This window comes from Aotus nancymaae, unplaced genomic scaffold (assembly GCF_030222135.1).
Source record: "Aotus nancymaae isolate 86718 unplaced genomic scaffold, 86718_ANA_hifiasm-v0.15.2.pri h1tg000250l, whole genome shotgun sequence".
Lineage (NCBI taxonomy): Eukaryota > Metazoa > Chordata > Mammalia > Primates > Aotidae > Aotus > Aotus nancymaae.
In genome coordinates this window covers 2,727,555-2,738,465 of record NW_026988665.1, presented here as the reverse complement: position 1 = coordinate 2,738,465, position 10,911 = coordinate 2,727,555, and the positions used below count along the sequence as shown (strand labels likewise).

Sequence of the window (10,911 nt, the reverse complement as noted above, 5' to 3'; positions counted from 1 at the left end):
ATCCGTGCTGCAAGCATACTCATCCCAGCCACGTTTGGGAGTTTACAGAGGCTTAGCGGGGGTAGAGCGTGGCGTGGTCAGAGCAAGGTGGACACGGGCTTCAGGGCGAGGCCCAGACAGTGTCCTGAGCAGCCTGCACTGTGGCCAGGTCAGCTGTGTCTCCCAGGGTGGGCCCAGAACAGGTGCAGGCAGACACACACCACACATCCAGGGCGGAAAACCAGGCAAAAGTGGAAAGGGAGTCGGTATCATTTTAATATTGTGTAAATTTTGCTTCTAAAAATTTAAATATTTCTCTGTGTATAGATCCTAAAACGCCAGGAAGACTGCCTGGCGGGGCCAGCCTCGAAGCCCCCTCCTGGGGGCCCTGGGCCGGCAGCTTTATCCTCTACTCTCTGGAGCAGGGGCCGAGGGGACACAGAGGGCAGCCGGGACACAGTTTTGGGGGCCTGGCTGTCCCGTTTCCTGAGCAAATGAAACACACCCGCCCCTGCCCCGGGCCTCCACAGCCACCCAGGTTCCCACCAGGGACAGGGTCAGAGGCGGAGCAGGACCAGGTTCTCTGCAGCCGCGGATGCTGGCCCAGGAGCTCCCTTGGAGGGAGCTGGCGCATCCACCCTGCCCTCATGGCCCACAGAGCAGGCGCCCTCGGGGGTACCCCGCTCCTCCTCTGGGGGTCCCTGCCGGCCCCGGCCCTGGCCCTGCAGTCTCTGCTGCCGCTCCTGCGCCTGGCGGGCACGGCTGGCGATGGCACGCACACGGCTCTGGCTGCGGGAGGAGGAGCGCCGCAGAAAACCGGGGCCCCCCGCCACCCCGTCCCCGGCCGCACCCAAGCTGATGGGAGACGTGATGTCTCCCGCTTGCTGGAAGACCGTGAGCCAGCGCAGCTGCTCTGTCAGGATGTCCCGCCTCACCCCTGGCCCCAACACCCGCCGCGCCCCTCCCGGCAGGCCCAGGCTGTGGCTCAGGCTGCGGGAGCCACCCTCAGAACTGGGGGCAAAGTCATCCGCAGTGAGGTCCCCCAGGCTCTTGGACTTGGCAGCCACGGGGCAGTCCTGCAGGCTCCCCAGGGAGAGGCGGCCCCAGGGCGGCCGGAGCGGGAGGCCAGGCATCCGTGGAGCCAGGGGCCTGGGCCGCAGGTCCTCAGGCGTGGGAGGCCGCTGGCCCACAGCCCGCAGGTTAGGGTTGGAATTGCTCTTGGTCACCGGTGGCGGGTCTGGGCGGGCAGCTGAAGCCGAGTGGGGCCTGGGGGGCAGGCGTCCAACGGGGCCTCCGGCGAGGCTCTCTCGGCTACGGCCCAGGCCCAGACTGGGCAGGGAGAGGTCGATGACGGTGTCACTGGATGACATGCTGGAGGACGAGGAAACGCTGTCTCGGTGGCCATGTGGCTCCAGCCGCTGCCACAGCCGGTCACTGCCCGTGGCGTCGGAGTACACGGCAGGGGCCGGGAAGGGCCCGGCCAGGGGCTCTGTGGGCACCTGCCCCTCACTCTTTACCCTTCTAATCACGGGCAGGGGGCCCAGGGGCCGGGGCTGGCTTCTGCCGTCCGTCTGACTGCTGGGGGTCCCCTCGCATGCCTCGCTGGGGCCCCTGCCATGGCACGGCCTCGGCCTGCTGTCTCGGGGCTCCTCAGGGTCCTCTGGGGGGCTTGCCACATTGGTTCCGGGTCCCATGGGACACGGGGGCCATTCCTGAGAAGAGTTGGTGGGGACGGCCGCTGGTGGCGGGGGGCCGGGGCCTGGGGCAGGCTCCTCGGCAATGGTCTCCAGGCTGCACGGTGCAGGGAGCGGCCGCTGCGTGGAGAGGGGGCGGGTGTCTGTGGGGAGGTGGGGGGAGTGAGAGAGAGCGCCACAGGGAGGAGCAGAAGAGAGAGGGAGACAACAAGAGAGGCGAGAGGAGAGTCGGATCAGGGTGGAGTCCCCAGTGCCCGGGCCCCACCCCGAGGCATCCCCCCGCACACTCAGTGCCCCCACCCTGCTGCTGCTACGGCGCAGTCCACGCCCTGTGCCACACACGGGGCCCTCCTGGGACTGGGACAGCAGGGATACGGGGGCCGGGCCCCGTTACCTGTCGCTCGCGCTCTCAGTTCCTAACTACGGAGGCAGCGTGGGTGGGGGCAGAAAGGAAAGCTCGGTCAGGGGGGCTGGAGGGGCAGGGTGGGGAGGGCGGGGCGGGCTCCCTGTCTCTCCCTCCCTCCAGGCTATGGCGATGTCCTCATGGTGGGACGCCTCAGCCCAAAGCAACAAGGCCCGGGGCCCAGGGAGTCCCCTTCATGCAGGTGTCCTGGGCACAAAGGCGCCCTGTGGCTGCACCACATCAGGCTTCCAGTAGGGACCCCTGGAGCCTGCCCTGGAGGAGGCAGGAAGGGGATGGGAAGTGGCCCCCAGTCCCAGGAGGGGCATCAGGGGCCATGCCGGTTGCCAGCCTGGGAGGTGAGTTTGGGGAAGCACCCAGCAGGAGGGGCCCAGCACGTCAGGCCACACTCCAGGCCCAGGTCCTCAGCAGGAGCAGCTCCTGCTGAGAGCCCCAGCCCAGCCCGTCGGGCCGCAAACCAGCTCCACCCGAGTCCCAGGGCCTCAAGATCACACAGGAGGGCTGGGGCTACAGGCCACAGGCAAGCCAAGGGAGCAGAGTGCCACGGAGACAGAGCCACGAGCACACGGGGTGACACTGTCCACACAGAAGCAGCAGCAGGTGACCCAGGTCCAGCCATGCCAGGGGCGTGCGGGAGGACCGCGCAGGGCAGGAGGGCGGGGCTTACCGGCGGAGAACATGGGGGATTTACTCCTGATATCCTCCAGCTTTTGAGCAAACAAGGCACTCATCTCTCCCTGCAGGGCCCCCGGCTGCCTGCAGGCACCCTCGGGCCAGCGGGCTCCCACTTCGGGGCTGCCCGGGCTGTCTGGGCTGCTGGCGTCCGAGGACATGGAGCCGCTACCTCCTGGACCCTGCCCCCAGGCCCCGGGCCCCTTGTGGGCCTCTCTGCTTCTCCCCGAGAGAGCTTGAGGGTCCAGGCCACTGCAGGGGGCCCCCATCAAGTCCTCGCGGGCCTGGGGCTGCTGGCGAATGGCGGCATGCCTGCTGGCCGGCCCCGGGCTGGGTGGTCGCTCCCTCCGCAGGCCCTCGGTGTTCACGCCAGCGCAGGATCCCACCACGCACTTCATGCACGTGGCGGCCATCCCAGCAGGCCCCGGGCCCTCTGGGACACGCGGGGGCCGCACACGCACCGGGCTCTTCTCCGTCACCACAGCTGGCGCCTTACCTCGGGGGCTGCCACTGCTGGGCCCCTCCTGGGCCGGGGCTTCCGGAGTGGGGCCAGGGCTGGGGGGCACCATGTCGTCTGCCGCCCCCTTGGAGCCCGCGTCCTGCGAGCCCAGGACCAGCTCCGGGAAGCCCTTGCGGCCCGGCTTCTGACTCTTGGTCGGGGCGCTGGCCGTGCGCCGCAGGAGCCGCTGGCTAACGGAGGGCCGGGCCAGGGGCCGGCCAGCAGCATGACTGTCCAGCGAGCCGGGCTTTGGGCCTCGGAGGAAGAGGCCTTTTAGGCCCAGAGCCTGCTTGACCTGCAAGGGAAGGAGCCCACATAGCTGGTGCCAGGGCGCCCAGCCCAGCTGCCCATGCACCCCAGGGCCAGCTCTCCAGACCGCGCCACAGACAGGTCTCAGTGCGAGGGACCGGCTGCCTCGGGCTGGGTGGGTGTGGACACACCAGGGCCTTCAGGAGCAGGGTTCCTGGGGCAGCTCTGCCGGGACAGTGACTGCTGCAGATCTAAGGACAGATGGCGCCCCCACCCTCCGGCAGAACCTGCCCCTGCCAAGCTGTACAGGGCCTGTGGGGCCCTCGAGGTGCACAGAGAGAAGGTCCTTTCCTCTGGAGGAGAGGCCCGCAGCCCCAGGTCTGGCAGAGGCACTGGTGTGGAGCCGGAGACAGGTGAGAGTAGAATCCCGGGTCTGCCTGCTTGCATCTGCCCTGCCCTCAGGAGTAGCCAGGTGCAGACGGAGGCCCGCTCGCCCAGCCCCTGTCCTGCCCACTCCCATGGCAAAACTCCTGCCCAGGGAGGTGCCACCTCTTCCAGGAAGCCTTCCTGAACTCTCTTGGGCAGACTTTTCCGATCTTGCCCTGTCCTCTGCCCGTGTGAGCCCCCAAGGCCCACAGCTGGCTTGCTGCCCCGTGAGCCCTGCCAAGATGGGCTCAGGCTCCCCGCCTGCCAGCACCAGGCCACAGCCAGTCTTCCCAGACAGCTGGGCCCAGGAGGTCCCTGCCTGAGTGGAGCGGCTGGTGAGAATGAGGCAGCTGCATCTCCAGGGTGCCGGGGCCAGAGGGGCCCTCACATACCAGACACCCCAAGACCAGCAGCACCCACCGAGCCCCCATGACGAGCCGTGCTCGTGCACAGAGCGGCCCAGGCCCCCAGTGGGTCAGCCCCTGCAGGGGTGCCTCTGGGCAGATGCGTTCAGATGGCCAGCACTTGAATCAGCTTCCTGATTCAAGATCCCAAATCCACGCAATTTGGTCACAGTGGCTGGGAAGCCATTTAGAAGCAGATCCGGGATTCCGGCTCGAGCACCAGCCTTGGGAGTGCCCTCATCCAGGCACTGGGCGTGGTTGGCAAAGACAGGGAGGGAGCAGAAGGGGGACTCAGAACCAACGGCCTGAGGGGCCGAGGTGGGGGCACCAGAGAGAAGGAGGGGGGCGGGAGGGATACGGGGGGGCTACAGCCAACTCCCCACCAGGGACTGAGCGAGGGGAGGGAGGCCTGAGGGACAGGAGGCCGGGAGAAGGCGGCCGCCCAGCTGAACCCTGGATCTGCCTCGTAAATGCCACTCTGGCTGGGGATGGCCAGGGTCCCCGGAACCATGTCATGATCCATGTCACATGAGCGACAGTCTCCAAATGCTACTAGGAGTCACGGATGCTAATGGGCACGGCCTGGCATGCAGGGGCGGCGGGCAGCACTGTCCCGCGCGCCGGGTACCTTCAAGGCTCCTAACGGAGCTGCGCTTCTAAAAGTAGACTGTGGCCATAGAGAAGCCGACTGCAAGACCAAAGAGACAGAGGGGCGGGTGAGGCGGCCATGGCAGCCGCGTGGGGAGCCCCGAGGCCTGGGGGACGAGGAGTGGATGGGTGGGAGATGGCGGGGGCCGGATGGCACCTCTGGGCCTGAGAGCATGGCAGAGGAGAGTCAGGGTTGGGCCTGGGCAGGCCCCTCGTGCTGTGTGTGCAGCTGTAGCCAGCAGGACCCAGAGGGCACTGGGCACTGGCTCCCAGCTGCTCTGCAGGGCAGCAGGGCTGGCACCGCGACCCCCTCCTGCAGAAGCTGAGGCTGAGGGACACACATGCTGGGTGTGGAGTCACGGGTAAATCCCGGGCAGCTGCCTTCCACGTGACACCAAAAGGATAGGGGTGAGCGAGGGGAGGGGGCGGGGGGGGGAGGGCCACCACTCAGTCCATGCTGAGAAGCCAGGTGGCCACACTGTGGGGTGAGGCCTGCGAGGTCCCCAAGAGTCTGAGACAGGCATTGGTGACACAGGGCAGAGCAAGGCACAGGGCACTGGGGCCCCGCATTGCCCAAGACTCCCACAACCGGCCTTGGGGTCAGGGGTGAGCACTGGCGGCTCAGGAGCCAGGCCCCCCAGCACCCCCTCTTGCAGGTAGAGAAGCAGAGGCCTGGGGAAGGGACCCCAGGCCTCACTGCCTCAGCTGAGGAGCCAGCCCTGGGGACACATGGGGGGGTATGGGACAAGGGCTGGTACGGCCCGTCCCCATGATGGCCAGTGGCCAGGGGTGACACTCACCTTACCGCTGATGTCACTGACAGCCACATGCACAAAGATGGAGGCCTCTTCCATCCCCTCCAGGTACACATGCCGGTAGCCTGGAGCAGCACGGGTCAGTGGGGTCATGAGGTGTCAGCCTCCCAGGGCCCCCACCTGCTCTGCCCCCGACCAGCCCACTCTACTTAAAGGTCTCAAGACCCCAAATACAGCCAACAAGCCCAGGCTGGGGACCTCTGCCTCCTGTGGGCCCAGTACTACCCCTCACCTCCTCCAGGAAGTCCACTGGCATTGCACCAGCCTGCAGGGACCTCTTCCTGGGGGTGACCTCTTCTGCACAGGCTGCGCCCCAGCCTAACCTGAGAGCCCCAGGCTGGCTCTCGTCTGGTCCTCAGCACCCTTCCTGAGGGACACCTCTCCCCTACAGGGCACAGGCTATGCCCCAGCCTGACCAGCAGAACCCCAGGCGGCCTCATCCTGTCCTCAGCCCTCTTCCTGGGGGTGACCCCTCCCACGTAGACCGTGCCCCAGCCTGACCCGCAGAGACCCAGGCCGGCCCTCCTCCAGTCCTCAGCTCCTGTCTCTTTGACGCCAGGCCCAGGCCCACCCACACAGGTGCTGACCCGCAGGGGAAAGGGTGTCTGCCCTGCCCCGGGGCCTCGGTCAGTGTGGGGGGCACCATGTCCACCCCTGCCCACCTGGCATCATGCTGCTGAAGGCCAGCGTCCTCTGGCCAATGAAGTCACGCCCGATGGGGTCGTGGTCCCAGACGAGGAATCGGACCAGCGCGATCTCCGGCATGTGCACCGTGAACACTAGGGTCTCCTCCCAGGTGGGGTTGAACCCTGGAGGCAGCGCCAGGAGGAATGTCCCATGGACAGGGCACAGCCCAGCACGGCTCCAGCCTGGAGGCCCCCGGCCCACACCGCTCCCGCTACTGCTTCCTGGGCTGTCCACCCACAGAGGATTGGCACCCAAGAGTATCAGCAAGGGAGGCCCGGCGGAGCAGCTGGCACAGCAGGCAGCCCTGACCCTCCCGCCTCAGGCTGCCGTCAGCGCTGTGACAGTGGTGCCGGGGCCTGCCTGCGGGGCACAGTGCCCTGCCAGGCCCTGTCGCCCACCCCAGCCCCACCACGGCCCGAGCCTCACCATTGTCATCCACCACGCGGGTCTGCTCCCTGCTACAGTCCACAGGGAGCCCGATGACCTCCACCTCCACAAAGGGGTCGATGATCTGGGCACAGCGTGGGGTGCATCAGGCCCATCGCCGTGCCTGCCCGTCACACCCCACCCCCACCCCACCTGCCTGTGCAGGGCGGGCCCTACCTCCCCGCGGTCCCCCAGCATGGAGTCGCGAGGCTTGGGGAGCTGCTGGCCACTGATGATCCGAAGCACCAGCTGCTTCTTGAGCTGCCCGGGCAGAGGGTCCTCCGAGTTGGGGTTGAACATACCTGAGAGGTGTCAGGCACGGGGTCAGTGGCTCAGCCCTCGGCAAGACCCCCACTCACTGGCGCACGGCTGCCAACAGCCCCCTCCCAGCCCCCAACTAGGAGACTGGAGCCAGTGCCAGGTGGAGGGAGGGGACAGCAGTTCAGTGGGGGTGCCTTGGGGGGCAGGCGTGGCAGGCCCAGTGTGGGTCACTTTTGTGGCCACCGCAGCACGTGGGACAGAGCCCAGGCCTCCCACGGATGAGCCAAGGAGTTCACATGGCTTCTGGGGATGGGTCTGGGTCCCTGGGGGTATGTGGGGTGGGGTCTCTGGTGCCAGTGCCCTGGGGCCCACTCAGTGTGAGAACCCTGAGGAGGACAAGCCAAGGGCAGAGGTGGGAGAGGAGCCAGGGCCACACAGGCAAGCTGGAACTCTTCCACAGCAGACAAAATGGAGGGGAGGAGGTTCCTGAGACCCAAAGATGGGCTGGGCACAGGGGGCTGGGTTGCTGGCACCGGGCCCCCCTCAGCAAGTCCTGCCATGAATCCCACATGGGGCCCAGGCTCCTGAATTCTCCGTCCCTGGATTCCTGCAGAGCTGGGCCGTTGTTTGCAACCCCAGCAAGGAGGGTGCCCCCACCCACCTCCCCAGCGTCCTGGGAGCCTCGTCCCAGCCTGATCCTTCAGGGGACCCTGACAAAGCTGCCCACCCCCTTGCCAGCCTGTGGGGCTCCAATCTCTGTTCCGGCGACACCCAGGAGGCCCGTCCAAGCCCTGAGCGTCCGAGCGCCTCACCCTGGCACATACACTCGGGCTTGAGTACGTAGCCACAGCCGCCGTTGGCACTGAACTTGGCTCGGTTCAGCTGCAGCATCCGCCCCTCTGACTGGTAGTTCAGGGCAACTGTGAGGGGGACATAAGGCTGCCCCGGTCAGCACCTGACCTTCCAGGCGTGTCGCCCCCCACCTCCCACCACCACACACCAGCACCCCCTGCACAGCTGCTGCGGGTCCACCGTCTGCCCCTCATCCCCGATATGAGCAGTGACCCGAGGCCTCCACCTGTGCAGGACTGGGGCCTGACATCCTGGAGGGACGTCCCCGGGGTCAGTGCAGCCAGCCTCTAGGCAGGTGTCCCTGGGACCATGGGGACAGACCTGTACCACCTCTCCTACAGCCCCCCGAGGTCTTAAGGACCGTGCCCCAGTGCCAGCCCAGTGTCAGTGTCGGCCTGGTGTGGGCAGCAGGCCTCGGGGGTGTGGAGGCTTCAAGGGTGAGAGCCCAGCATAGAACCAAGGCCCCAGCGGGTCCCTGCTCGCCCCTCAGGTTTCAGGGACCATCTGACCGAGCCCCCCCCGCAGCCCCCAGCGCGCCGTACCCGCACCCACCCATCTGGCAGCCGGCGTTCCAGAAGGGCTGCGGGTTGTAGTTGCTGGAGTCCACGCGGTAGGAGGAGGGGTAGATGCGGGAGAGCTGCTGCTGGTTGAAGCGCAGATACTGCGCCGGCTTCTGCTGCAGGATCTGCTGGGCCTTGGTCTCGCTGAAGGACGACACCTGCCAGCTGGACGCCGCTGTGGCGCCGGGGGCCGGACATCAGACGCTGAGTCCTGGAGCTCGCCCGGCGCCCGGCAGCGTAGCAGGGGTGGGGGACAGGGAGGCCTCCGCCCGTGGGCCCCGGTCCCCGAGCCTCTCACCCTCCACCTCTATGTCGTGGGTGGCCACGGACGTCGTGTACTTCACCAGGTCAGAGAGGGCCCGGGACAGCTGCATGGTCTTCTTCTGCCGTGCCGTCCTGTGGCAGGTGGCAGGGGGTAAGCACCCCTCCCATTCAGGGCCAGCCTGGCACCCAGCTCCGTGAGATGGGCTCCAGGGCTCTGGCAGGTTCGTTAATTCACGTAGCAGCCCTTGAACCCTCAGAGACAGACCCCAGACTGGGCCGCAGGCCACGGAGACCTGAGTGCCGGCAGGACGTGGGCGGGCTCGGAGCTACCAGCAGGTGCCAAGGCCCCGGGCACCGTGTGTGTGCAGAGGAGGACGTGGCCTGCCAAGCGTGGCAGGGGTGGGGGCTTCTGGAAGGCTCTGAGCAGGGAGAGCTAGGGTCGGGGCCTGGGTCTGGCCTAGAATCACTATGTGGAGAGGAGGCCAGGGGTTCAAGGGGGCCTCCGGGTTGCCCAGGCGTGTGGATCAGATGTGTGCTCAGGGCAGAGCCCGGCTGGCACATGGACGGGATGGGAGAGGGCTGTGCCCAGGCGATGGGCGCGGAGGAGCCGTTGGGGGATGGACGTGACAGGAGGGAGTGGGCGGTGGGGGAGCCCAGGGTGGGGGAGCCCACGGTGGGGGAGGGGCGGGCGCTCCTTGCTGGGCCTGTAGGTCTGAGACCCAGAAGAGACCCCAGACAGTGCTAAGGGAAGCCTCAGACATGGGGCCTGGGCCTTGTATCCAGCCTGGCTAGACTGGAAGCAGGGAGCCACTTCATGGCAGGGGCATTTGATGCCCCTGGGGAGGGCATGAGGCTGGGAACGTCGGAGGAGGAGGAGCTGAGGACTGAGACCGACAGCCCGGCAGCATCTGGGCCTGTGGGGACCTGGGCCCTCCAGCCACCTGCTCAGCCGCCCTGCCCCCACTGCCCACAGCCACCAGCCCGCGCCACACACCACACCCCCACCACTTCCCACTGCTTCCAGGGGCCGGGAAAGGGGTGGGTCCTGCCCGGCTCAAGGATGGCCATGATGGGGTCACCACAAAGAAGGGGCCAGCTGGGCGAGGCCCCTGGGAGCATGCAGGGCCTCCCCACGGGGCAGGGCACCTACCCTCGGCTCTGGCCTCCCGGGGAGTCCTGGCCCTCATCCCCCTCCTCCATGCTGGCTGCCTTCAGCTTGCTGCCCTTCTTCTGTGCAGGGGGCAGAGGCGTGAGCTGTGGGGCCCCCGGCCCAGGCCAGGCCTTGGGGAAGGCTGGGGGGTTAGGGAGGGCCCGTCCTCAGGGTCCCCCGAGGCTCACACGGCCTCCCACATCCATCCCGCCTGGCTGTGCCTGCCAAGGCCTCCTCAGTGCCCTCTCGACCTGGGCTCCGGCGGACTCTCAGGGCGGCCACAGGGCACCTGAGCTTGGGGCGTGGGCCAGTGAGGGCCAGAGGAGGGAATGAGCCAGCAAGACCCCTGCTCCCACCAGCTCCCAGCCCAGGCTCCTGGCCCAGCCACTGGCACCTGCAGCCGACCGCTCAGCCCAAGACTCAGAGGGGATCCTGCGAGCCAGGCCGGGAACCCTGGGGGCCGTAGGAGACCCCCATCTGCTCTGGCTGGGGTAGGGGCTGCTGGGGTGCTGGGAGCAGGGAGGACGCTGGACCCAGACGGGGGCCCTGGGCTGGGAGCCGCGCCGGACCTTGCGCCTGGAGAAGCTTCCCACGACGAGGCGGCTGTTGCGTCTGCTGGCCCCAGCGTCCTCCCCAGACTCCAGGTCCTCTTCAGCCTTGCTCTGAGTCCGAGGGAGAGAGAAGGACAGGGTGAGCCCAGCCTTGAACCCGGCAGGGAGGCCGCGGCAGCTCCCTGGTGGCCCCTCTTCTTGCAAGAGGTGGACTCGAGCAAGGCCTGGGGGGCAGAAGGGCAGGGCGGGGCCAGGTTGGGGAGCCCCTGTGGCTGCTGTTCCCAGTCCACCCTGGGGCAGGGGCAGCTGCTGGCGGGAAGGCCCTGGGAGGCAGGCCCGTGGGGGGAACATTC

General features: G+C 67.7%; 1 protein-coding gene across 1 annotated transcript in view; it reads right to left on the bottom strand.

Moving 5' to 3' along the window:
• Positions 1-231: 231 nt before the first annotated feature.
• The window catches only part of PLCH2 (phospholipase C eta 2), a 28,119-nt gene continuing 17,439 nt past the window's right edge, over positions 232-10,911 (bottom strand). The window contains exons 12-22 of the mRNA XM_064371922.1: positions 10,577-10,669; positions 10,008-10,087; positions 8,892-8,989; positions 8,586-8,768; positions 7,994-8,101; positions 7,098-7,222; positions 6,921-7,005; positions 6,470-6,616; positions 5,793-5,872; positions 3,263-3,560; positions 232-1,816 (exon numbers count right to left, since the gene is read on the bottom strand). Of these exons, the coding sequence (XP_064227992.1) occupies positions 537-1,816; positions 3,263-3,560; positions 5,793-5,872; positions 6,470-6,616; positions 6,921-7,005; positions 7,098-7,222; positions 7,994-8,101; positions 8,586-8,768; positions 8,892-8,989; positions 10,008-10,087; positions 10,577-10,669 (2,577 nt within the window). The 3' untranslated portion in view covers positions 232-536. The remainder of the gene's footprint in view (positions 1,817-3,262; positions 3,561-5,792; positions 5,873-6,469; positions 6,617-6,920; positions 7,006-7,097; positions 7,223-7,993; positions 8,102-8,585; positions 8,769-8,891; positions 8,990-10,007; positions 10,088-10,576; positions 10,670-10,911) is intronic.